Below are 25,759 nucleotides of genomic sequence, written 5' to 3' on the forward strand. Positions count from 1 at the left end.
TGCTTTAGAATACTTACGTTTACAAGGCTTATCCATAAAAATTCTTGCAAAACCAGGACGGCAAACACACCGCATAACATTTTCAACCTTTTGACAAATTTCATTTTTGGATGCCTTACATTCAGGTTTACATTCTGAATCAGATGAATGAGTTAAAATGCCACTTAACAATACGTCACTCGGTCCTATTTCATTAGTTTCATCTGGCACCTGAATTTCAGGTGGTATTCCATGATTGTGATTATGTTGATTACTATTTTTCTTGTCAGTCATGACCACTAAAAGTGTTTCATTTTCATCTGGAGCAATATTAACCGTATTAGATTTGGTTCCTTCAATAATTGGAATTGATGAAGTTGGTTCAGAATGAATGGAAACTGGAACAGTTGTAGTTATTGTTGATAATACTTGAGTTGGCTTAACCAAAGTGTGAAATTCTGTTACTGTGTCCACTAATGTTGATGTTTGTGTCTTAGTCAGAACAAGTGTATGTGTTGAAGGTTCCAATCCATCGCTCTGCAAAACTGTTGTTTCTGTAATTGTTACAGATAATGTTTGTGTATGCGTTACAAATCTTGTAGGCAATAATGAAGCCTGTTGAATTTGCATGTGGAACTCATCCATAAATGGAGGTCTTTCTGGAAGTTGTAAAATTGTTACTTGTGGTCTAAGTTGGGACTTTTGTTTGGGAGTTGTTGGGCTATCGATAAGATCTCCATTACTTTTTTCATGAGGTTTTTCTTCATTTTTTACTACAACACTGATCACACTATGATAATCAGTTGTTTTAGTAGTTGGTTTAGCTATTGGGTTATTTGGCATAGTGTATACTTTAATAATACTTTGTGTAGAATAAGTCAGTGCTGGAGTTTCAGTTGTTGACTGAATTGTTTCTATCCTACCTTCAGTGCTTAAAATTGAATTGTAATCTTGCCATTTATTTGTTTGTTGAGTAATAATTGTGGGAATTACATTAGTGACTGGAATACTGGGTAAAATTGTTTTTTCTTTTACAGTCTCATATACGTAAGGTTTTATTGATGAATTTTGACTCACTGTAACTTTTTCTGGATTTTTCATTTCAGGTTTTTCTTGCTGGTATAGTTTATTGCTTGTTTTTATTACTGATGAGAGTTCCCATTTTTGTAGAAGTTCAACTTTTGCAGTTGTTGGTAATGGTTTTAATATAACATCATCAGTGTGTTGGTATGGAATTAGAGGACGTTTATTTTGAAGTTCAACCTTAGCAGTTGTTGATAATGGTTTCAGTATAGCATCACCAGATGGTTGATATGGAGGTGGTGGTCGCTTGTTTTGAGGTTTTTCAAACTGATATGGAGGTGAAGTTGTTGGTCTTAATTTAGGAGGATATGGTCTTTTGGACACTTGTAGTTTTGATGTTACATTATCATATTTTAAGGAATAGGTAGCTGAAGTGGGAACAGGAGGAGGAGACAATCCCAATACTTCGTTATTAATATTAATATGTTGAGGCCATATTATACTGGGCTGTGGAGTACTTCCTTGAACATCTAAATCATTTACATTAGTTTTTTTGGGTGGTGGTAATGGTGGTAATTTTTCGTCCATATCCATAGCTTGTTTAATATCATCTCTAGGTGGAATGTTAATGGGAACTTTATTAGGTTTATTTGTATTCTCTATACTACTTGTAATAATTTCTTTATTAAAGTTCTGTAAATTATTTTTTGAGTTATGCTGGTCTTTATTAAGTGCTATTAAATTATCAGAATTTATTTCAGTTTTTATAGGATTTCCTACTGAAACAATTTGTTCTTCCCCTTTAAAATTACCTCCATGTGGTTTACCAGTAATAATAGGAGTTTCTTCTTCATCTATTCCATCAATATGAACACCAAATGGAAGTTCTCCTGGTCTCAATGGTGTTTTCTTTGATTCTTGTGTTACTTCGCCTTCTTCAAACTGTAACAAATCATCTTCGGCTGAAGATGATCCACCATTTGGTTTTTTCACAAATGAATTAATTTGAGATATTGGTGGTGGAATTAAATAATTATTGTTATTATTTATATAGTTTTGTGTATGCCCAGAATTTGTTTTTATTTTTCCAGTTTCATTATCATACAAAATTATGTGGTGAGATTCTGAGTCACCAACAGTTATACCAGCTGGTGACACTGGTATATCAAAGTTAATTGCATTAGCCGGTATTTTTGAAGTCACACTATTTATGGGACGATTTTCAGTACCATAAACTTGCAAACCAACAAAACCAGGATTAACATGATTTTCTGGATAAGGTTGTGGATCATTGAATATTTCACCTTTTGAACTATGACCAATAGCAGGTTGGTCACTATATATTAATGCAGTTTGGCTTCCATGTGGTATTACAACTTGGGCAACTTGTGATGGTTGTATGTTCACTAATAAAGGATCAAGTGATGATTGTTCAACGTATGGTTTGTTTGATGTTACTAACTGTTGATTACTATATTTAATATTTTTTTCACCATCCAGATTAGTTAATATTAGTGGTTGAACATCTGTAATTATTTTTGTAGGCCAAGGATCTGGTTTACTTAATGGTATAATATTCACTTCTGATTTTACTGGGGCATTAGTAAAGTGGTACTGACTTTGTACCTGATTTTCAAAATAACGCATTGGTTGTGTATTTTTTCTATCAGTATGAGGTATTGGATGATAGTTAAGTATGTTGTTTTTTATGTTATCCCTAGGATAATTATTAATTGGGTTTGAGATTTTATCTTTAAACTGAGGTGAAGGTGGAGAGGGTTGCATTCCAAAAGGTAATTCTTCATTTTTATAGTTATCAGGTAGTGGTCTAGGACCTAAAACTGAAGGTTTTCCTATAATAACGTCACTATTTGTAGTAATCACTTCTCCAGGGCTAATTGGAATTCCTCCTGATAACATAGAAGCTTCAAGTGGTAGTTTTACTGGTCCTACTAAAGGATTTCTTTCGTCAGTATCAGGGTATTGTTGACTTTCAGAAACTAAAGAATCTGCAAGTGGAATATAAATAGGTGATCTACTAGTAGTTTCTTGACTTATTGGTTTTGCAGTTATTTTTTGCTGGGTTTGTACATTTTTAGTTATATCATTTTTTCTGTAATTATTTTGGATTATACCAGCTACTGCACTAATAACTGGTTTTAATGCAGTCAAACTTTGAGCCATTGTTCCAAAATTGATTAAACTTCCACCAGTATTTGAATTATCTGGTTTTGGAAAAGAGTTAGTGGGTATTTTTTGTTCAGATTTAGAAGGTAAATTTTTCTTTGGTGGTTTTTGTAATTCTGTCTTCTGTAATATTTTTGTAACACTCGAAGGTTTGATAGTTTCTTTTACTTTTTCGAATACGTTAGTAGTTATTTCTGCCACACTTAATTTTTCTAGTTCAGTAGAAGTTGGAGTTATAAGACTTAAACTTGCCGAATAATCATAACCATTATTCTGAGATAAAGTGTCTTTCATTGCAGTAAATTCCAATTTTTGGCCGTTATTCAATGTTGCAGTAGCAGTGATTGGAATATTTTCATTTTGTACAGACTTACTTAAAAAAGATAAATAATTTGAATTAAATAATGATGTATCTACTGACTCTGTAACAACATTTTGAATAACTTTAGTTCTTGATTTTACTTGAGTACTTGATGGATCTTTTCCATTATTATCTTTGAGTAATGTTGTAAAATAAGTAAATGTTGTAAGATATGTCTTAGTAGCATATACATTAAATGGCATTTTTTCTACAGTAGATATTGATTTTATTTCCTCAAATTTTGTTGATGTATGATTTTTTGAAAAATTTTCTGAAGAAACAGAAATATCTGAATTTACTGCAGTTTTTGAACCATTTAATATTGTATTGTAGTATGAATAAGTAGCATAATTCGTTTTAACAACGTCAGTTGCAGTATTTGCCAATTTTAATTGAGAATAATCCATTGTTGGTGAATTATCTGTTTTAGTTATTATAACTTGAGTTAATATATCTTCTGTACTTACAATAGTATAATCAGGTCCATCACTTAGAGTTTTTGTGAATGAAACTAAATATGAAACAAAATATAGAATATATATTAAAATTATGCTAAGGTAATTAACACGAAAACAATAATTTGAAATAAGGAAAATTAATAAAAAAATATGTACTATTTCTTATATTAATTTTTTTGATAAAATATATTTATTATAGTTAAAAACTATACCTTGAGTAAACAAATTTTGAATATAAACACTATTTTTGATATTTGTCCATAAAAACAAATAATTAGAGTTATAAAGTCATTTTTATGCGAATTAAAGCTAAAAAAAAAAAATTTTACATTCTAACTTCTATTATTACTTTTTAAATCTACCCAATTTAAACCAGTTCTGTGTAATAATTAATATTTTTAAAAGAGCAATACATACTAACAAATTTTAACTTTTTAATAAAAATATCCCAAAGATATCACTTCAAACAATATGTAAATACTGAATAAATTAAATATTTAAATTTAATAAATTTATAGTGTACATATATGATTAATTTTAGTGTAAACTTAGAATTTTTATAGACAGACACAAAAAAAAGGCATACCCTGGTAAATAAAATACAGTACAATACCTTTTTAACTTCAAATTGAAACTAATAAGATATTTTTATATTAATATAGCATTTAGCTAAAGTTGTTTAATCATAAAACTCGTTCAGGAATCCTTTTTAACTAAATGAAAAAATTTATTACATAAAATATATTTAAAAACTGTTATTAACTGAAACCGAAATTATCAATAACATAAAACCTGAAGCATAACCCAAAATATCATTTTTGTTCCTAGCCCTGATTTGAAGTATGTTGCATTGAAAGGCATTGTTTAATCATGTTTGGTTGATTGTATATTAAAAAAAGTTGTTTCTTTATTATTCATGAAAAATTTAATAAATTCAATAAACAAAAAAAAGGCTTAACTCATAAAATTTAGAATAAATATCTATATACACCAGGCGTAAATAACACTACTCACATTTTTTTGAAAAATATGTTTAATCTATGTTATATTACAATAAGCATTTAAAAAATTGTTTCACCTTCAAAATAAATAATTTACCTTTGACGTAAAGATAATAAAAAATAATAAGAAGACTTAAACTTTAATTATTTTTAACTTATCGTTTAAAATAATTTATGAATTTGGGAATTTATTTTTGGCAATATTTAAATATATGATTTTATAAAAATGGATGTGTATAACCCCATTAGTTGTGTAATTCTTACATTTTGTTCTAATAACCAGAAAAAAAAAATTAAATATTGTTAAGTTTTTTTCAGTTAAATATAAAATAACCTTAATTTCATGCCAAACTTGAAAATTCAAATCCCTTGCTTGACGTGTAAAACTTCTTTTAAATACAAAATATGAAATATTATCGCTAGATACCCAATTATTTTCTTAGTTGAGATATATCAAAGTATTTTTTTCATTTTTAACATGAAGTCAGTTTTCATGCCAAGTAAAAGATGTATTATTTTAAAACCTGTTCTCATAGATTTATTCTTGTTGTTTAAACTATAAATTTTATTTTACCTGTATTAAGGTATGTATTAGTATCATGATAAGCAGGCTCAGAAGACTGTAAAGGAGTTAAGAACTCGTGAGGCGCAGTAACAGTATTAGCTACAGTTTTTTGACTAGTCATTACAAGAGGTTGATCTCCATCAACAATTGTGTTTAGATATGTATATGTAGTATGATAAACTCCAATTTCTAAACTAGGGCTCGATGTTAATGTAACTTGACTAAGAGTTGAAGTCGGAGTAATCTTATTAACTTCATCAGTTACAACATTTGATACTACTTTTTCTCTACTGGATACAATTGTAGCTTCTCCATCCAAAAATGTTGTAAGATATGTATAAGTTGTTAAATAAGTCTTGGTAACAAACTGATTATTTATGCTCTAAAAAATATATTAAGTTTCATTAGTAAAGATACAAAAGGATGATTTTGATGATATCAAAATTAATAAATTAAACTAAAATAAAATACTAAAATAGTTTAAACAATTGTTCATTTAAAATTAAAATTGATAATTTTATTTCATTAAAATGTAGCTTTAATTATATAAATAATTTTCAATAAATTAATATTATGATCATTATTAAATATTTTTTGTTTATTTTCCAGAATAGTAATTATGGTTTTTGGCTCAAAATTTGAACTAATCACATTTAAATATCTAGAACTATTAGATAATAAACGTTACTCAAACAGCCTAAAAGTTTAGTAAGCAATTGAATTTATTCAATAAAAGTAGAAAAATATAAAGACTTCATAACTGATATTTGTCTTTTTAATAGTAAACAATAACTGTTTTTAAAGAAAAATAGTATATTTAATGTACCTACCAATTAAATAAAAATCCATTATTTATCATAAATAGCAAAAAACCAGATTTAATTAAAAATTACTTATTAAAATAGACTGATAACATCAAGTTTCTCAAGTTGGTTTATTATCCATTTATTTTTCTTTGAGATAATTTATTTTAAATCAAATAGGTACTCTTATTAATTAACTATCTAAGTAAAATAGTGAGACTTATTTCAAAATTATTTCCGTACATAACATTATTCTAAGAAAAATAAAAACGTTCAACATATTACTTGTTTGATAGGATGTGGTAGCATCATGAGCATATGATCTGTTAATGTACTAGGTGCGAGTGTAATAGGTTTTGCAGGAGATGTAGGTAAGACTCTTAATATATTAGTTTGTCCAGGGTAAGTACTTTTATCACCAGCAACTATTACTTCGACACCGTTACTCATTTTTTTGGTAGCGAAGCTTAATTTTCTATCTTCAAATCCTCTTTGTTCCTCTGTTAAAATAAAATAACTCTAATGTTAGAAAAAATAATAAATAAACTTTTAAGTTAAAACTTCTTACCTTTCGCCTCAATTATATTTTGTTGTAGATTTTTGAAGATAGTAAAAGAAGAGTTTTTCCTAACACCGACATAAGAAATGTTTTGGGTTAATTGTTTTTTTTGGTTTTTTGGATAGTCAAATAGAGAAGTGTTCATAGATAAGAAAAATTTAGGCTCTTCTCTTTTAATTTGACTTCCGGAACTCCAGATTTTAGATTTTAGGCTTTCCCGCTGAACTGGAGAATCAGCGGAGCGTTTCCATAAAAAATGACCGGTAGTTTCTTGAATTGTAGATTCAGCTGGTTGCGCTTTTATTTGTGTAGCACGATTCTCGATTTTTACGTTTTTACTTACATCACCTAATACACTTTCTAGACTTTGAGTTTCTTCTTCGTTATAACTTTGAAAGTGTTCGTCATTAGTCGGAGATAATAAAAAATCTTCAAACACTGTTGCCATTAAGTCTAAAACAGATGAAGGTTCAACTTCTCGTTTTCGAACAGTTGCTGTTTCATCAAATGTCACTGTTGATAATACAGTACTAAATTCACCAGGTCTTTTACCAGAAACATACAACGTAACTACACTTGATTCAGCAGGTTGTATCGCTGGATCTGGCGGTTTTTTAGAAACTATTTTTTTTTTCGATGGTTTAGCTCCAACACCATGTGATACATCTTCATATTTTGGAGTAGGTTCTATTAGTTCTTGAAGTAAGTCTTCTTGTGTTGTATCAATACTACCCAACAAATGATTTGAAGTCGTTGCTTGTCCTAAAAGCTGAGCTTGAAGTAAAGCAGGTAAAAGTAATGTATTTAATTGGTTAGTTTGTTGTTGTGTTATTGTTGGTGTAGTTACAATAGTTTCTGTTATATATTCTGTAGCTGTAATAACGTTGATAGAACTATCAATAACAGTTGTTGATATAACTTTTCCACTGAATGTAATTGGAAGAACTGTTGATAAAGAACTAGTTACTGTAGTCACATATGTTGTACTTTTTGTTTTAAATTCAGTTACTGGAGCTTGAGTAGTAACCATTGCTGAATTTAGAGCAAGAAGTGGGTTAACAGTTTGTTGAATACCTAGATTTCCTAAAAGTAATTGTGAAAGCAACAAATTAGCAAGAGGAGCATTATTTAGTTGAGGCTGAACAGTACTGACTTCAGGCCGAACTTCATATATTGTACTCGGTACAATATGCGAGAATGATGTTTTTCTACCTCTTATGTAAGTAGGCGTATAAGTTATACTAGTGGTAGGTTGTTCAAATATAACAAATTTTGTTATTTCTGTTAAACCATTGGGTAGAGATTCTGTTACTTCTCTAATAAGTTGTAATGTTGGATAACCATTTTTACCGGTAACTGTACTGTATTGATTTGGGCCAAGTATTTCGAGACTAGGTTTTGCTGTTAACACTTGTTTATACTCAGTATTTTTACCAACAATGAAAGGTATTGTAAGTTCCGTTGGTATTTTATGAGTAACTGTGATTGTGCCGTCAAATATAGTTTGAGTGTTTATATTGGTATCTAATTCTTGATCTCTATATCTTGATCGTGTGTTTTGGCGCCGCGAAGAAGGTGTATACCGTCGATTATTACGAATAGGTTCTGGTGTAGTTGTAGTTGAATATCTTAATCTTGGTAATCTTTTAGGAGTAGTATTTTCTACTATAGGTGGTCGAGTTCTTCTATAGTTTGATGTTCTTTGTGTTGTTGCCGGTAATGTACTCAATGGAGTCTTTTCTCTTAATGTAAACTGTGATCTACCAAATGTAGACGAGGAAGTGGTGGGAGCAACTCTTTGTTGAGGTTTTGCCCTACTTGGTTGCCTTCTTGGTGGAGGAACTCTTACTGGAGCTGGAGTGTCTTCTACATACTCATCGTAATAATAATAATCCACATTTGTGTTTCTTGACGGCTGTCTGCTACTTCTATAATTTTTACTAGTGTCATAATATTTACTTCCATATTCTACTTGTCTTTTTGATCGGTTTCTTTTATTATTGAAGGGTCTTATTTGTACTTGATTGTTAAAAGTTTTACTACCTCTCGATGGTTTCTCAGTTTCAGTAACAGTGTTAGATTGTGGTTCTTGGATTTGAATATCTAAAGATTCATAATCGTTATCTAATTCATCATTTGTTTTTAACTCTTGTTGTGATTTTTCTTCTTCAAAATTAGGTTCACTGACTATTTCTTGCTCTTGTTCTTTTTTACCAAACCCTCTTGTTGGAAACAAACCATTAGCTGGTTTTGGTCTATTGCGTGTTATGAGAGGACTAGGCGTTTTTGGCCTTTGAGGTCTAGATGTAGTTGTTGTACTTGTTGTTGTCTTTCCAGTAGTCCTAACTGTATTTTTTCTAGGAGATTGAGTAGTAGCAGGTGACTTGGGAAGTAGGGGTCGTCGAAGTTTAAGTAATGGATTACTTCCTCTTCTAGATGACTCTGTTATTGTGGAAGGAGTAGTGACTTCTTCATCTTCAATTATAGTTTCTTCTGTGAACAATGATGTGCTTATTTCCTTATTATACGGAATGTCTTCAGTACTTGTTGTTACTGTACTCGACAAGCGATTAAAACCTGTAGAAGCAGTTGGCCTTACTCTAAATCTGGTAGGTAACGAGCTTTTGGGTGTAACTTCATTTGATTTTGAACTCGAAAGCCTTAAATTAATACTACTTTTTCTTTGATTTCCAAAACTTGCAGTCGATGATATCGGATTTACTCTCGAAACAGATGTGGAAGATTTTCCTCTAAAACTCAATGAAGGAGAAATTAAAGATGTATTAGGACTTTTAGACCTTGAAAATTTTCTCGTACTAGATGCTGATAAACTTGATTCAACTGGTAGCGAAGAGCTTGACTTGCGAACACCAGCAAATCGATTTCGGCTGGTAGATCCTAACCCTTTTTCATTAGTTTTAAGAGCTGGAGTAGCAACTATTGTAGGAGTAATACTTCGGTTAATTGTTGCAGCTCCTAAACTATCGGTAGATTTTTTCTTTGGTAAAAAGGTTGGCCTTTGTCTTGAAACAAAAGGTCTAATAACTGGAAATGTTTTCTTTTTATTAGAATTTTCTTCTTCTGAAGTTTCATTTGTTTTTTCTGTGGTAGTTCCGCTTTCACCTTTTGAGCTTTCGATTGTTGCTGGTGAAGGGGATGTTGGTATATCTTTAAAAATATCATTCAATTTGGTCGAAAATGAAATAATTTCTTGTACTGTTGTAGGTTTCACGCCAGTTTTTGTCATAGAAGAACTTTCAAATTCTTGAGTATATTCGCTATCAATAACTTTTCCTATTACTTTGGTTTCGTAATATATAGTAGTTAAATCTTTTATACTCGTACCTTCTATTAGACTAACTAATCCAGTGCGGTATGTTTTACTGCCTAAAATAGTTGTAGATGGATCTAAAGTTTGTTTTTGAACATTCACTTTAATTGAAGATGTACTCTCAATGACTTGAGCATATAGTTGATCAATATAAGTGCCAATAGCTTTAGTCGTGTAAAAAGTTGTACTAATTTCATCTGCATCTACAATTTTACCTTCATTTAGTGAAATAATGTCTGTACTTTTTAGATCAGACTGAGTAGATGTTCCTTCTATTGTACTCGATTTACTTTCGAGAATTTGAGCATATAACCCATCAATGTAAGTTCCGTAGACATCAGTAATAAATTCTGTCGTTACACCATTATTTACCTCCCGAGATGCAATAGATGATAATAAACCGGTTGGTTTTAGGATTGGCATTGCTGATTTATCAACAAATGCATTCTCTGGTTCAGTTTTAATTACACTTTCTTCAACATCACCCTCATCATTAGGAGTAGTTTGATCGATTCCTAGGGTATTGAGAACACTTGTAACAGTCTCTAATCTACTATTCACTAACGTTTCATTTCCGAGGTATGATGTTGTGAAATAAGTAAAAGTAGTGAAGAATGTAGTTGGTTCAAGTTCAACTGGCTTACTAGCAGATATAGTATCAACTTTAGAAGTTGGTTCTATTACTGGAGGATTTGAACTTTCGATTACTGATGGTGTCACAATATTGGTTTGGGTATCTTCACGGCTAGTAACTAAACTGCTTCCATCTTTATACAATGTAGTCCAGTATGTATAAGTTGTAAAATAGGTAACTGGCAATGTACTTTGTTCACTGTTCAAATTTTCAACGTCTGTAGGCTGTATAGATTGAGGAACTACATTAGTAATTGTTTCAAAGCGACTTATAACATCACTGGAAGAAATTCCTTTGTAAAATGTTGTAAAATAAGTATATGTTGTGAAACTTGTTTGAAGTTCACGTGTAGGTGATGGCTCAAAATTTTCATTAGTTTCAGCACTTTCCATATCTTCATCATCTTCAATGGAAACTTTTCTTTTAATATTATTAGAAGAAATTGATTTTGTATCTGCAATCATGGATTCTCCAATAATATCGTTTTTTGGTATTTCATCTGTAGCATCTTTAAAATTTGTTCGGTTTCTTGTTATTGTCATATCATACTTGAATGGTTGCGATACAGCGTTAATTTTTTCTTGGTTTATAATATTTTTGATCTTTTGATTTTCGTTGAATTCTTTTTCATTTACTAGTTTATTTTTTTCATGCGGTGTTTGGTCTTTTAGCTCATAATAATTTTCAGTAGTTTTGGTTTCTGTTGGTTTTATATTTTTAAGGATCGTTGGTTCAATTTGCAAATTAACTATACTAGAGGGCGTCATTACGTTTGTATAAACTTCTGTACGACTTTTAAGACTAGTAGAACCTTCAGATACAAATGTTGTAAAATAAGTATATGTTTTTGAAAATGTTTTTACAATACTATCTTCTAACGGCGGAGTTGCAAGTTCTTTTTGGTAATTAACTGAATCCAAGGTAGATGCAAATAAATTATTATGAGGTTTATTTTTATAAACTGACGATGGGTTTTCTGATCTAACGCGAGTGGCTAATACTCTAGGTTGTCTAGCAGTTTCGTATAATGCTGAATTTAATAAGCTTCCTTCTTCTCTAGCAAATAGTTCAGCAAATGCAGGATCAGTAGCTAGTGAATTTCTTTCTATAGTGGATGTAATAATATTAGTTACTACTTCCTCTCTACTTAAAACACTCGTTGTTGATTCTTTGAAAAATGTTGTTAAATATGTGTATGTCGTGTACACTGTTTTAAATAATATATCAACCTCTTCATCTTCCGGTTTAGTCGTTGTTGTTGAAATCATTTCATTTTCTATATCACCATTATTATTGTTTACATCGACTGATTTTTCAGTTGTTATAATTTCATCTTTTTTTAAAATAGTAGTTAATTCTGAAACTTTTTCTTCTGTTGTTTTTTCTAACTCAACTTTGTCAGTAGTAATTATTGTTTCTTCAGTTGTCATATATTTCGTACTATCTTCTTCGGGATCTGTTGTTAGGGGTTCTTCTGTAGTACTAGTCATTATTTCTGTCATTATTGTAGTTATAATTTGAGTAGTTTCAGGGGACAAAACAACTCTAGATTTTACAGACGAAGTAGTTATACTTTCATCTACTGGTATAAAGAATGTAGTTAAATGGGTATATGTTTTATATAAGATACCTTCAGTTGAAGAACTTTTAATAGTTTTTTCTTTATCTGATTTTATAGAAACATCTTCTTCTGATTCAGTAGTGGTGCTTAATTTATTTTCCTCTGTAGTTGATGTAATAGGTTTTGTTTCAGCTGTTTTCATTGTAGTTGTTACTTTTGTTGATGGAATTTCAATTTTAGGACTTTTTACCGTAGGAGTAGGCTTTGTAAGTAAAGTTGATACTGTTTGTTGTAGTTGTGTATATTTTCCATTAGTATATGTACCATAGAAAAATGTAGTAAGTCTTGTAGTTTTACTCTCAATAACATCTACTCCTCCAATAGTTTTTAACAATCCCAATGCTTCTTGTTCATTGTTAAACACTCTTGTCGTTTCTGATATTCTGCGGGATAGAGGCTCAGTAGGTATTACTATTGTATCTTCTGAAGAAGTCATACTTGATTCTATTATATTAGAATAGTCAATTTTTTTCATTGAAGGAGCTATAGTATGGGACAATGAGACTTCAACTGATTTTGAAGGCTTGATCATATCTTCAGGTCGTAAAGTAGCTTCACCTTTAATACTAGTCACGCCAGTTGGTTCTATTAAAATTGGAGTTTTAGGCATGAATATAATAACTGTATTGCCAACAGTTGTCATAAAATCAGCAAATCCATAATACGTAACAGTTTCATATTTTTTAATTTCAATTGGCTTTAATCCATTTCTAAAAATATTCTTAGGGAGTTTCAATTTATTACGAGATAATTCATCATGCTTAGTCGTTTCTTCTAACGGTGGTAAGTAGTTTTCATCATTACTTTTCACAGTAAATGTTGGTAAACTATTTTTAGGATCTACTTTAGATGGCTTAATATCAAGATTAAAATTTTTCTTTATTGAAACTTCTTGACTAATAAGAACATTTTTAAGAGGTGGTGGTACTGTAGTTGAAGTAAATTCAAGACTTTTTCCTTGAATGAAATTCGATTCATCTTCTTTAAGTTTTTCGAAGACTTGTGGCTGACCTAAGTTATCTAATATGGTTTGAAGATTAATCTCAGGAGTTTCATGTCTGTTTGTGGGCTTGATATTATCGTAAAAAATTCGAGAACCTGTACTAACAATATGCGCATAACGATCGCCAACTGTAGTACCAATAACATGGGTGGCGTACTCTGTAGTAACACCATCTTGAACAAATGTGCGAGCCATTGAAGATAATAAGCCTATAGTCGGAGAAGTCTTCTTTTTTCCGGTGTCATCCAATAATAATACAGTAACATCTAAACCATAGGGGTGAAGAAAGTTAGAGCGACAGAATAGACAAGAAATAACACAATACATAAAATCTTTATTTGAAAATATAAGACTTTCAAAATTTATTGAAACAATCAACTTATATTGAAATATACATGTTATTTTTTGTAAATACATAAATAATTAAGAAGGAATTTATGTTAATCAATTATTTATCTAACTTATAATTTATTTAACTATATAAGAAAATTAATATTAATTTATAAAGAATAAATTACTTGAATTAATGTGAAAAATATTAAACATTGTTTTAATTAATTCAGAAAGTCTTTTTGTATAGTTATAATATTTAAAATTTCATCTGTTTTTATACTTAAACAGCACAAGCATATATTTACAGGCATACTAAGAAGTATACGAAGGAAACAACGATGCCCTAAATTTTTGTGATAATTTATTTACAATATTGTTAAAGACCAAGAAAAAACATTTATTTATTGTTAATAGTTTTAAAAAAATTTTGATACTAGAAACCTGAACTAATTTTATGAAAAAAATTGATCAATTTGAAATTTAAAGTTATTTTATGAATCAAAAACAAAATGTGTTAGGATTATTATTATTTGATTTTGTCCTTTTCCCCTTTGACTTCAAAGTGAAGCTGAGATGATATTGGTTTTGTGATAGTTTGTGTTATTTTTGTTTATCAACAAAAATCTCATCTCTTGCTAGACCGATTTTAATGACCAATAAGTTAAAAGAATCCGATTTAAATCTATTTAATCTAATGGTGTCGAATACTAGAAATAATTCCATTAATATTAGTAATTTAAAAAAATATATCAAAATTACACTACCTTAAAAACCATGTATCAAATAAAATCTTTTGAAATGTATTATACAGTATTGAAAAAATCTTTACTCCACTATATTTCTATGTGAAATTGGGTAAGTAAAAGAAACTATCGTTTGGACAATGTGTTTTAAACTTTTGATTTTTGATATTGAAGTTCTATTAAATTTTTTAACAGATTCGCGTGGAAGCGCGTTTTATTATTAAATTGATGTTAATCACTGTCAGAAATCATTAATTGTTAACCAAGCATAGCCAACAATGCTACATCCCTACTGTAACATATTTTTATGAAGTATAGTATTTATTTACTTAAGTTTTCATTAATACAATGAACTATTATAATTAAGTTTCATTAATAGTTGGTTAATATAAATGACCAAGTAACTTCCCATTCACTTAAAAAAAAATTGATTATTAACTAATAAATTAATAAACTAATATATGTAAAGTAGTATGTTTTTAAAATATTTGTTATATAACCTTCCTATCTATTCTAGACTATTATCAGTTATTTACATTTAATAATCATAGACGTTTTATTTTTATAAATCCTAATTTCAAAAAATACATACATTATATACAAGTTTAAATGATTAAAATTAAAAACTTACCACCGTCTCTTTTAATCCTTTCTATGTTTTTATCATTTTCATTGAGCAATATGTCACCTATAAAAAAAATTATTAGTAAGTCTTTTTAATAAATTTATAAATACACACTAAATTCATCTCGAAATGACCACTCATGTTAAAACTTTATCAAAACAGCTAATTTAAAACTAAATCCCAAAAGATCATCTCCTGGAAAAATGTTATTGTAGATTACAGGTATAATAATAATATATAAATAAAAAATAACAATATAAATTCAATTAAAAAATTAATTTAAATTGCATATATCCATCTTTAGTATATCATACTAAAAAAAAAATTTAACTAAATTTTGTGACACAATAGATAAGAACAACGAAATAATTTCGTTATAGTATAATTATTATACTATTTATTTAAAACAGACAACATTTACTTAAATATTATGATTTATTACATAGATAATGTACTAAAGTTTCACACTATAGGCTATTTAAAAATATTCTAGTTTTGAAAATTTGTTGAACATTTTTAATTATAATATGTTCAGATGTGTGAGATAATGTTATGACTGCAGGTTTAAAATTTTAGTTTACACAATTGAAAGTTTATATTAATTCATAAATAATAAAACAATTATAATTATACAAAATTTATACCGTGATTTCAAACACCACTAAAACTTGACAGTGATATCATATTCCAAAAGTAAAATACATTGATAAATAATTAAGTTGATAAAAGAGTTGAAAGAGAAGAGGGCATGAAAAGTCCGGTGGAAAGTAAAAAACAGTTACACCTAGGACATGGAGTACTCATGGCCAGTAAATTACACAAACGTTGTGTTTTCCATTGAAGAAACTGAAATACCTAAGTTGGGTCTTAAAACGAGTTTTTTACTAAAAAAATTTCCGATGGAATATCTCATAGTAGACATTGAAATGGGGGTTAAAAGTGTTGATTTCAATAATCAATACTTAGCAAGAAGAGAGAGTTTAAATTTTTTACAAAAAAATTCTGTTGTAAATAAAGGGTGTTTAGGAGAAAAAATGAAAAACATTCACGACTCATACAGGATTTAAAAAATAAAAACTGCTTTAATATAAAATCAGATAAGGGAATTCCATAGTAATACTGAAAATAAAGATTATTTTGTTAGAATATCAAAAATTATTCAAATTGTCCCTATAAAGAAATATATAACGTTATCAATAGTTCAAAACTAATAATTGAAGAAAAGTTCAGGTTTTTTATTAAAATTTCAAACTCTCAATTACCTAAACTATATTATTTGCCAAAAAATATAAGCTGGAAAATAATATGAGACCTATTGTGTCGAATATTTATGTCCCAACTAACAATTCGGCTAAACATTTTGTAAAGATATTTTCATCTATTCAAAAAACCTATAGCTTTTCAGTTAAAAATAATAATGACTCAGTTCAAAAAAGATCTAGTTATGCTTTTAAAAATATTGATAGGTTAATTTCTTTTGACATAGTATTCCAATAAATATAACAATTGATTTTCTTAAAGACTGACTAAAGGAACAAAATATAGAACAGAATAAAATAAATTTAATTTTATACATTAATTTAGTTTTGCGAATATAAGAAAAAAAATAGTTACTATCCAAGGAAATTTATGTACAATAAATTCATAAAATTTATCTTAATTAAACTTATTTATATTTAAAATTCTTAAAATAATTAATTGTGAAAAAGTATAATGAATTTAGTTTGTAACAGAGATTAATTCATATACAGGGTGTTCAATAAGTCAGGAAACGGGTTTCTATTGTTCTCATTGTTACAAACAATTGACTAATTACATAAAGGTCGAATATAAAAAATAAAAGATATATTAGGTCAAACCTGGTTTTTTCTTATCCATTAATAAACCGTAAAATTTTTTATTTTTTTTTCGTTTATGTCAGTTGAAAAAAATAGGCNCCTAGGCATAGCTAAATTGTCAAAGATTTGAATCGGGAGAGGTCGTATATCTACAAAAAATTCTATAAACAATTAGTTTGAAACTATTAGATCCGGTGAATACTAAAATAGATAGAGGTTTATATAGAGTGTTCAGTAAGTAAGGAAAATAGGTCACTTGTTACAATCAATGACTTACTTACCGAATACTCTATATATAGATATTCCTGACTTCTATTGACTAATTACATAAAGGTCGAATATAAAAAATAAAAGATATATTAGGTCAAACCTGGTTTTTTCTTATCCATTAATAAACCGTAAAATTTTTTATTTTTTTTTCGTTTATGTCAGTTGAAAAAAATAGGCTTTTTTAATGTTTTAATTTAAAAAAACACTAAATACGTAACATTAAAACAAATAAGATTGGTTTTTAATGATTATTATAAGAGTTTTCTGCTGTTCTAATTTTTTAGTTACCTAAAAAAGTAGATAACACACCAGTTAGCTTTAGTAAATACTAATGTTTAATAAAAACTACAGAATATTAAAATGATGCCCATTAGCCTATACATAAGTATTTTTAATCTATCAAATAGACACAATGATAAATTTTTAACAAGGAATCTAAGAAATCATTTATATCACATATATTAAGTCTAATATAAAATATCGATGTCTACAAGATTCCATACCACCGGTCACTCTAAAATTCTTTACTATATTAAATAGAATTAATTAATTATAATTTGATATTAACCAAATCAATATTATTACAAAAGTATGGAAATTGTTCTAAGCACACGATGTATTTCAAAAGTATAGGTCACATTTTATGACTAGTTTTGACTAACAAATTGTGAATTTCTTTTACATTATTTTATGAATACAAATTCAGCTACAACTTCATTTAATACAACATTTCTCATTCATGAAACCACTGAGAGTTCGACAGGTTAAAAATTAGAGAAAACAACTTGTTTTATACACAAAAGAATCATTGATCTTTTTTTAAAATATCAATGTAGATTATTTAATGTGATTAAATACAAGAAAACAAACCAAAAAAACTGAATTACTTTATTTAATGAAACTATAAATCCAATTGTTAAGAATGAGTCGAAAAAAACGTTATCTAATAATTTGTATTCTTCTGCTGTTTAATTTACTTTTTTAATTAAAAGTGTATTCAAAAAACAATTTTAAAACTGTACATTATTTTCAAATATATGCATATTATATCATATAATGTATAGTAAATATTATAAGATATTAATCAATTGTCAAAATAAAAAAAATTAAACGTCGTGTGTGGTCTAATGAAACTTTACTACAATAAGCTTGTCAAACTATTTAAAAATTTAATACTTCATAAGTACTATATGTATATGTATGAAAATTAGCTGAGGGATTTTATATGGGTTAGTGTGCAATTAGCTTAAATATACGAGTAGTTGGTTAGCAATGATGCGAAATAATCAGCAACAGTGACCGGTTTGTTTCTTCTACATGATTACACTTTATACAGATAGTATCTATAGATTGTCTGTATAAATTTAATGATAATAATCAAGTAATTCTATGTGAAACCACGAAAAGTAAACCTCATGTGCCATATGTGGATAATTTTTGTAAATTCATAGCATTTTAAATAAACTTGGGATAACCAAGAAAATTAAAAAAATATCTTATAGAAAAACTCATTAATACATTTTTTGTCAACGTTAATAATACATAAGATCAGTGAACAGTACCAGCAATTGGAGATTAACATGGTACGCCATAATAAGCAAACCTTATTGTTTCATCGTGTATATTTTGCAAGAATATAAATCTTGTCTTCAAGTTTTCATTGGTATATGCATTATTTATGATAAGACGTGCTAACATTAATAACTATAGAACTCCGGAATTAAAAAGGGTCAAATATTCCACAATATGTGAATATGACTCGTAAAATTTCATTTACATTCATTGAACTCTCTGTATTACTTAATCAAACTAAATTATTTTTATTTTAAACATATATTACAATTAAATAGGTTATTTAAATTGTAATATCACTTAAAAAATATTTTATTAAGTCATCGGTAGTATATTTAGTTTGAGGAGAAAATGTTTTAAAAATAAATAAAACATTTTTTTTTTGGAGTTAGCCAATACAGAGTTGAATTAATTTTAATAGTTTAACTCCTCAGAGAACTTCATAATAAAATGTATAAGAATTTAAATGATTTAGTGAGAGCTCTATTGCCCCTATTAGTGGTGTATTACTTTTACAGTCGATGAATTATATACAGGTGTCCCACTATGTTCTGACGAATCATATAACTTTTGATCTACTAGAATTTTGCATTATGTATTTTTTATAGATTTTGTTAAACCTCAAGACTATACGAATATTACAAACAAAATAATTTTTGTATTTTATTTGAAAAAGTTGAATATATAAATTATCAGATATATTAAAAATAAAATTCAAGATAAAACACAACGTAATAGACGTTTAAGACACGGTAAGACATATTTAAATATAAAAAGTGCTTTTTGGACAATTTTTAGAAAAAAAAAAATTATATTTCCCTTTATTTTCATTTTTTTTTTTTTTAATGAAGATATTTATTAATTTTTTTGTGATTCTTTTCACAAATTATTTTAGCTTCGATGCGAAGCAGAGAAGGTATTAATTTTACTGTGATGTGTTTAATTTTTTTTTTTTTTTATGTCGCCACTTTTTCTTAGCTCCCACTGTACCAATTTCTTTCAAAAATATGTCAAAAGATCACAAATCGTATGTAGTTGAAGACATTACCCTTAAAATTTAAAAAAAATTCCCTCGTTCCCCGCAAATAGGGGAAATATCCAAAAAAATTACAAATTTAAAAATCGGTAAATTTTGTCATTTTTCTCACTTTTTTTTCTTAAAACTTCCATAACTTTTTCAAAAATAAACAAATCAACATAATTTTGTTTTATACTAAAACCTTAGATATTTACCTTTTATTTGATATCATTATTTTGAAAATCTATCACTTAATCTGCTCATTGGGGGGATTTTAAATAGCAACTTTTTTACAAAAAATAATTTTTTCAACTTAATTTTTGAAAATGTTCGGGAAATACTGCATCCTTTAAACATATATCAAATTAAAGCTTATTTTATGTACTATAAAATGAAAAAAAAAATTTGTCCCGACGATCTATCTTCTATGCGCAAATGGTTACCATATTCAAAAATATGCTATTTTATCAAATTTTTTTTTTTAAATTAAACACTATCTACAGATTTGCATCGAAGCGTTTTTTATGTTAGTGATTTTAATCACTGTCAGATATCATCTATACTGGACCCAACTATGCCACGACCCCACTGTGCTGGGTTGTTTAAATTTTGAAAGCAATTTGCACATAGTATTTAGTTAAATTTTTAGAGCATTATAAAAATTATAAGTTTTCAAGTTTATTGTACGGTATTATCAAACGTAATTTACTGCTCATCGGAGAAGGTTTGAAGAAACACATACTAATTTTTATTGTAAGTATGAGATTTGTTCCATGAAAATTATCATTGCAAGATTGAGCGTTTTTAACTGAGGTAAAAACTATAGTAATATCATAGCAACATTCTTTCAATGCACGTAATAAATAAGTCAAATAATCTTGGTTTTATAAATAAATTGTTTCAATTCCTAATGACAACTTAAAAACAACTACTTAGTATTATAAAATATATATATATATGTATCTTAATATTGTTATTAAAGAAATCTTATGTAAGAATACATGACTAACAAGCACCTGTACAATTATAATTTAAAATGTTAGTTGAGCAAATATAATTAATAACAAGTTTTTTAAAAATATTCACTATATACTGTTTTACGCAAATATTATTATAATATACCTTTAATCACTCTTTTGAAATTAGATTTAAATTAAGAAATACCTTTTTTATTGAAACTTTCATGAAAATAATCACTCATTTTTATTATATTTTTTTTTTATATCAGCCCATCTAGGGCTATAGTGCCATTCCCCAAAAAAGGAAGTTTTTTCACCATTTATACTCCGAGGCGTGTGGTTAAAGAGGGATGGCGACTCCAATTACCGAATTGATCTATCGTTTGCAAATGAAGACGCCCGTGACCGAGTTTCGAACCTAAGGCAGTGCGCGTCAAATACTGGAGCGTTACTGACTCGGCCACAGTCCCTTTATTATTATTAAAATTAGTAAATATGAATAAAACTAAAAATTAAAAAAAATTAATTAAAAATTATTTTCAAAAATCATTATATTTATAGCATGACTATATTTAACATAAAATATTTAACAGTTATACGAATATATTTATCAATTTTTAATCAAACATCAACGATTAGATTAAATCAACTTGATTCATTTGAAGGACGATTATTTTCAATGCACAAATCCTAGACCTATAACTAATACTTAGAGTTTAAATATTAAGTTACTTCTATCCCATGTTGATGAGCATAGACTAACGTTTAATACTTAAATAAATATGGAAAAAATCAAATTATTAAATGCTTTAAAGATATAAAACAGAACGACAAAGTATTAAGATGAGAATTTGCTATCAAATTATTTCTTATAATCTACTCTATAATATGGTTATCTTAAATTTTTTTTAATAAAATAAAACATACATTTTTTTATAATATCATTACAGTCCTAAACTTCAATCTTTTTTTTTCCTCGCCCTAATTCCAACTACGGGGGGTTGGCCAAAGTAGTTGAAGTCCTAAACTTCAATAAGATAAAAAACATATATATTATAGATAAAAAGCTTTGGGATTTGTCAGAACATGGTTGATTCACTATATATTTTTTTTTAACTTTAATAGCTATTTTTCATGAAACAACATGATGCTATACAAGTACATTATTACATGTCCATATTAATTATCCAATTCGTTTATTTATCATAATTTAATTAGACGGATGGTTAGTCCATCGGGTGGTCTCCGGTACCAGTAGAACCAAGACGGGAGGGAGCTATGCTCCTGGAGGTTCGGGGTACCGGGGGTCAAGCTGACCTTCTGGCCGCAAAGGTCAGACAGGTGTTGGACGGCACGGATGTCCACGTGCACCGCCCAGCGATGTCCGTGTCGTTCATGTTGTTGGACGTCAAGGAGTGGATAGTGGAAGAGGACGTCGTGGAGGCGTTCTCGAAAGAGGGGTTTACTGCGCCCGCCGGGTCAGTGTCAGTCCGACTACACGGGAGTGGCAAGAGCCAATTCGCTTGGTTCGAAGTGGCCATCCGCAACCGTTGATCAGCTGACACGACTCCGAGTGGGATGGAGCACGTGCGGATCCGGGTCCCAAAGGACAAGGGACCGCGCTGCTACAGGTTCCTCAAGAGAGGACACGTACAGACGGCTTGTAGCGGTCCCGACCGGACTGGTACGTGCTTCACATGTAGAACGGAAGGTCACCGGGCCAGGGTCTGTCCCAGAAAGGTGGGAGAACCGTAGAAGTCCGCCCAGGAGAGTCCTGTCCTCTTCGTGTTTGTGTGTTACTTTTGTGTTCTTGTGAATTATGTGCCAACCCACAGCGAAGTCCTACCCCCACCTTCACGTGGTACGACCTGGGCAACGGATCCCACTCCGGCTAACGGGGTAGGCTACGTCGTGTTGTGAGTTTTAATGCGACGTTGGGTGCCCTGAAGTTATACCTCACGGTAGTTCCAGGGCGTCCAACATTATGTCGACAGTGTTGAAAAAAAAAATGGTTAGTCCATCGGGTAACAATACCTAAGAGATTTATAGGTAATAGTGATTAAATAGATTAAAATTATTTGACTCAAGTGTCGAGTATGTCAAATGAATTATATTAAACGCGGTAAAAAGATAGCATAACGTTAAAAACGTGGTTAAGAATTAAAGTGATTTAGATGAGTTATAAAATTATTTATTAAAAGCTGTAGAAGAATAAAAGAATTATAAGAAGTATTTCATCTAAAATTAAAATGAAATACATATCTGACCTTTCTAAATCCGTGGGAAATTTCCATATGTTTGTAATTAAATTAGATTAGTTTTCTAGGTTAATTTCTACTGAATTTTGTTTTCAGTGGACTAGGTTAGACAGTTAAATCTTAATATAACACTAAAAATATTAGTACTCTTAAAAAAAAATCGTGTTATGTTGTATATTCTAACCTAATTAATTAATTATGACTGACTAACAATAAAACAATAATATATAAAAATGACAACTCTTTAATTTATTAACAAATGGATTAAACAAAATGGTTCGCTAACTTGTTTTGTAATGTTTATATTATTTAATATATAATTTTTGTATTTTTTAAATATATTATATTAAGATTTGTTACATGCTAAATTAATAAAAATAAATCGATTATTTTTTAAGGACTGTAGTAATTTGAATAAAAATCGCAGGAAACGAAAAAATAATTGTAAAATTCAAATATTTTTGTGTTAATTAGCTATAGGTCTTCATGAGTCGCAGAATAATTTTGACATGGTATAATATTTACAGGTAAGCTGATAAAGAATCTGATATTTTCTCGCTTTCATATAAAGAGTAACATAAGTCCTTTTATCATGTAAAACGATTTAATTTAGTAGATTATTTTAAAAAATACAATAAATAGTATTTTAATTTTTAAGTTATTTTAAGTTAGAGACCTCTCAACAACTTATTAATATTGTTACACCTTAAGCCGTTAATATTTAAAGTGTACTCAAACAGCGTTTTGAATTAGAAAAAAAAATTTTTTGGAATAAAAACATGATATATTACGAAAAATCGAAGAAAAAACTGATGCATTATTACTATTTTATTAATTACATACATAACACATTTCGCATTAAGAGAAAGCCAACTAGCCGATGGCCGTCTTATCATTGATGAAGGATCAAAAGTCAGGAATGAATGATTGAATATAAATAGACAACTACACCAGCGGCATTGGTTGTGTAATGATATTTTTATTTGTATACAGATTCATCCAGAGGATGAGATGCTATCAACGGTCACGATTGGAAAGACACACTAAAAATTACACAACGGTTCATCGTCAATAATCGTTAGAGTTTATGAATTTGGCAGATAACCATGCACACCAAGTGTTCTTCTTGTTGAGAGGTTATTAAACGCTAAACAGGTCTCGGTGGTTGTTTTGTTAATTGCTTCATCGACTATTGCAAACGCTCAAGTTGTTCAATAATTATTCGTATGCTAATTGTATTCCAAATAATCTCATTACATACAACTTGTTGATAATATAATTTCGTAGTGTACATTTTTTTCGCTAGTTGTAACATAGAAAGTTTCAAAAGTAGTTAAAGAAGCAATCCATTTTCTACAATGATTTATTATTCATTAAAAATTTAGTTTCCATTTCCATTGCCTTTAAACGACTGCTAAAAGCTTAGAAAAACATTACTACTATAATTATGTTTGGCACAACAGCATACTTGAATACCGAAGAATAATTACTCAAAGCTATATTTTTCGCTTAAATGAACAATGAATATAGTAATATAACTCTCACGGTCTAGAAGCTGCTATTTTAAAGTCAATAAGTTTTGTTTAAATTTATGGCGTTGGATGTTGAACGTTTAATTAAATTACTCAGGAACGCCTTTTTTTTTTTTTGATAAATTCATGACACTAATTTGTGTTTGTCAATATCGAGGCAAAAATTAATGGAGTAATAAAAATTCTTAGCAAAGAAATCTCTTAACTATTGAAACTTGTTCTATGGGAAATGAAATATGTATATTAAGGTATTTATACCCAATAAATTACTTAATAATCAAGTGTCATTGTGGCTTACAAGGAATCCGTCTCAAATGTATGTATAATAATATCAATGGCCGAAACTAATTTTCAGTAAAAATAATTTATGAATCTACTCATGATAGAAAATTATGTATAATTACTTATTATATGATGGTGATAACAATTTTCAGTACAATTAAAGATAATAATCAAAACTTGGGTTTTCTAATATTATTTTTTAAAGCCTTTTTATTACTTTTCCATTTGTCAGTTGAATGAACATAAAAGTCAAATAACTTATAAAAAACTAGTTGTTATCAATAACTTTGACTGCCCTATTAAAAATGTTTATTGATTGTAAAAAGGTTGTCCTGTTAATCAAAGGTCACATTTTAGTGACATATCATGTCGGTGTAGGATAATTTTCGGATCGTAATTTGTTATTTTTTAGGAAAAAGTCAATATTGTACTATTATTATACTGCTGTACAAATTATTTTATTGCATTAAATATGGAATAGTGAGGATACGCAGACAGATAGTCGGACCGAGACGATTTAGCACACATTACCAACTCGGATATGGAAACAGGCACGCGCGCCAACTAGTGTTATTAATTAAATGTATTGCTCGTCTGTGACCGCGATTTATTTTCCGGTAGGTCGACTGGAGAGGACGGCGCTCTGTGCTGGAATTTGACCGGTTGCACATTTCATTCAAGTAGTAGGTATAATAACAATACAACATCAAGTAATAGTATGTTACAGTATATATTTCCCCTCCTACGCTGATCTGACTCATTTTAAAATTTTAATTATATATATCTGGTACATAAAAAAAGAAA

At 28.8% G+C, this 25,759-nt stretch overlaps 1 protein-coding gene across 1 annotated transcript in view; it reads right to left on the reverse strand.

The window, feature by feature from the left end:
* Positions 1 to 25,759, reverse strand: part of LOC126905464 (mucin-17) — a 59,542-nt gene that overhangs the window by 3,605 nt on the left and 30,178 nt on the right. The window contains exons 2-6 of the mRNA XM_050685184.1: positions 15,233 to 15,289; positions 6,946 to 13,791; positions 6,663 to 6,877; positions 5,584 to 5,956; positions 18 to 4,061 (exon numbers count right to left, since the gene is read on the reverse strand). Of these exons, the coding sequence (XP_050541141.1) occupies positions 18 to 4,061; positions 5,584 to 5,956; positions 6,663 to 6,877; positions 6,946 to 13,791; positions 15,233 to 15,289 (11,535 nt within the window). The remainder of the gene's footprint in view (positions 1 to 17; positions 4,062 to 5,583; positions 5,957 to 6,662; positions 6,878 to 6,945; positions 13,792 to 15,232; positions 15,290 to 25,759) is intronic.

This window comes from Daktulosphaira vitifoliae, unplaced genomic scaffold (genome assembly GCF_025091365.1).
Source record: "Daktulosphaira vitifoliae isolate Bord-2020 unplaced genomic scaffold, ASM2509136v1 Scaffold_4, whole genome shotgun sequence".
NCBI lineage: Eukaryota > Metazoa > Arthropoda > Insecta > Hemiptera > Phylloxeridae > Daktulosphaira > Daktulosphaira vitifoliae.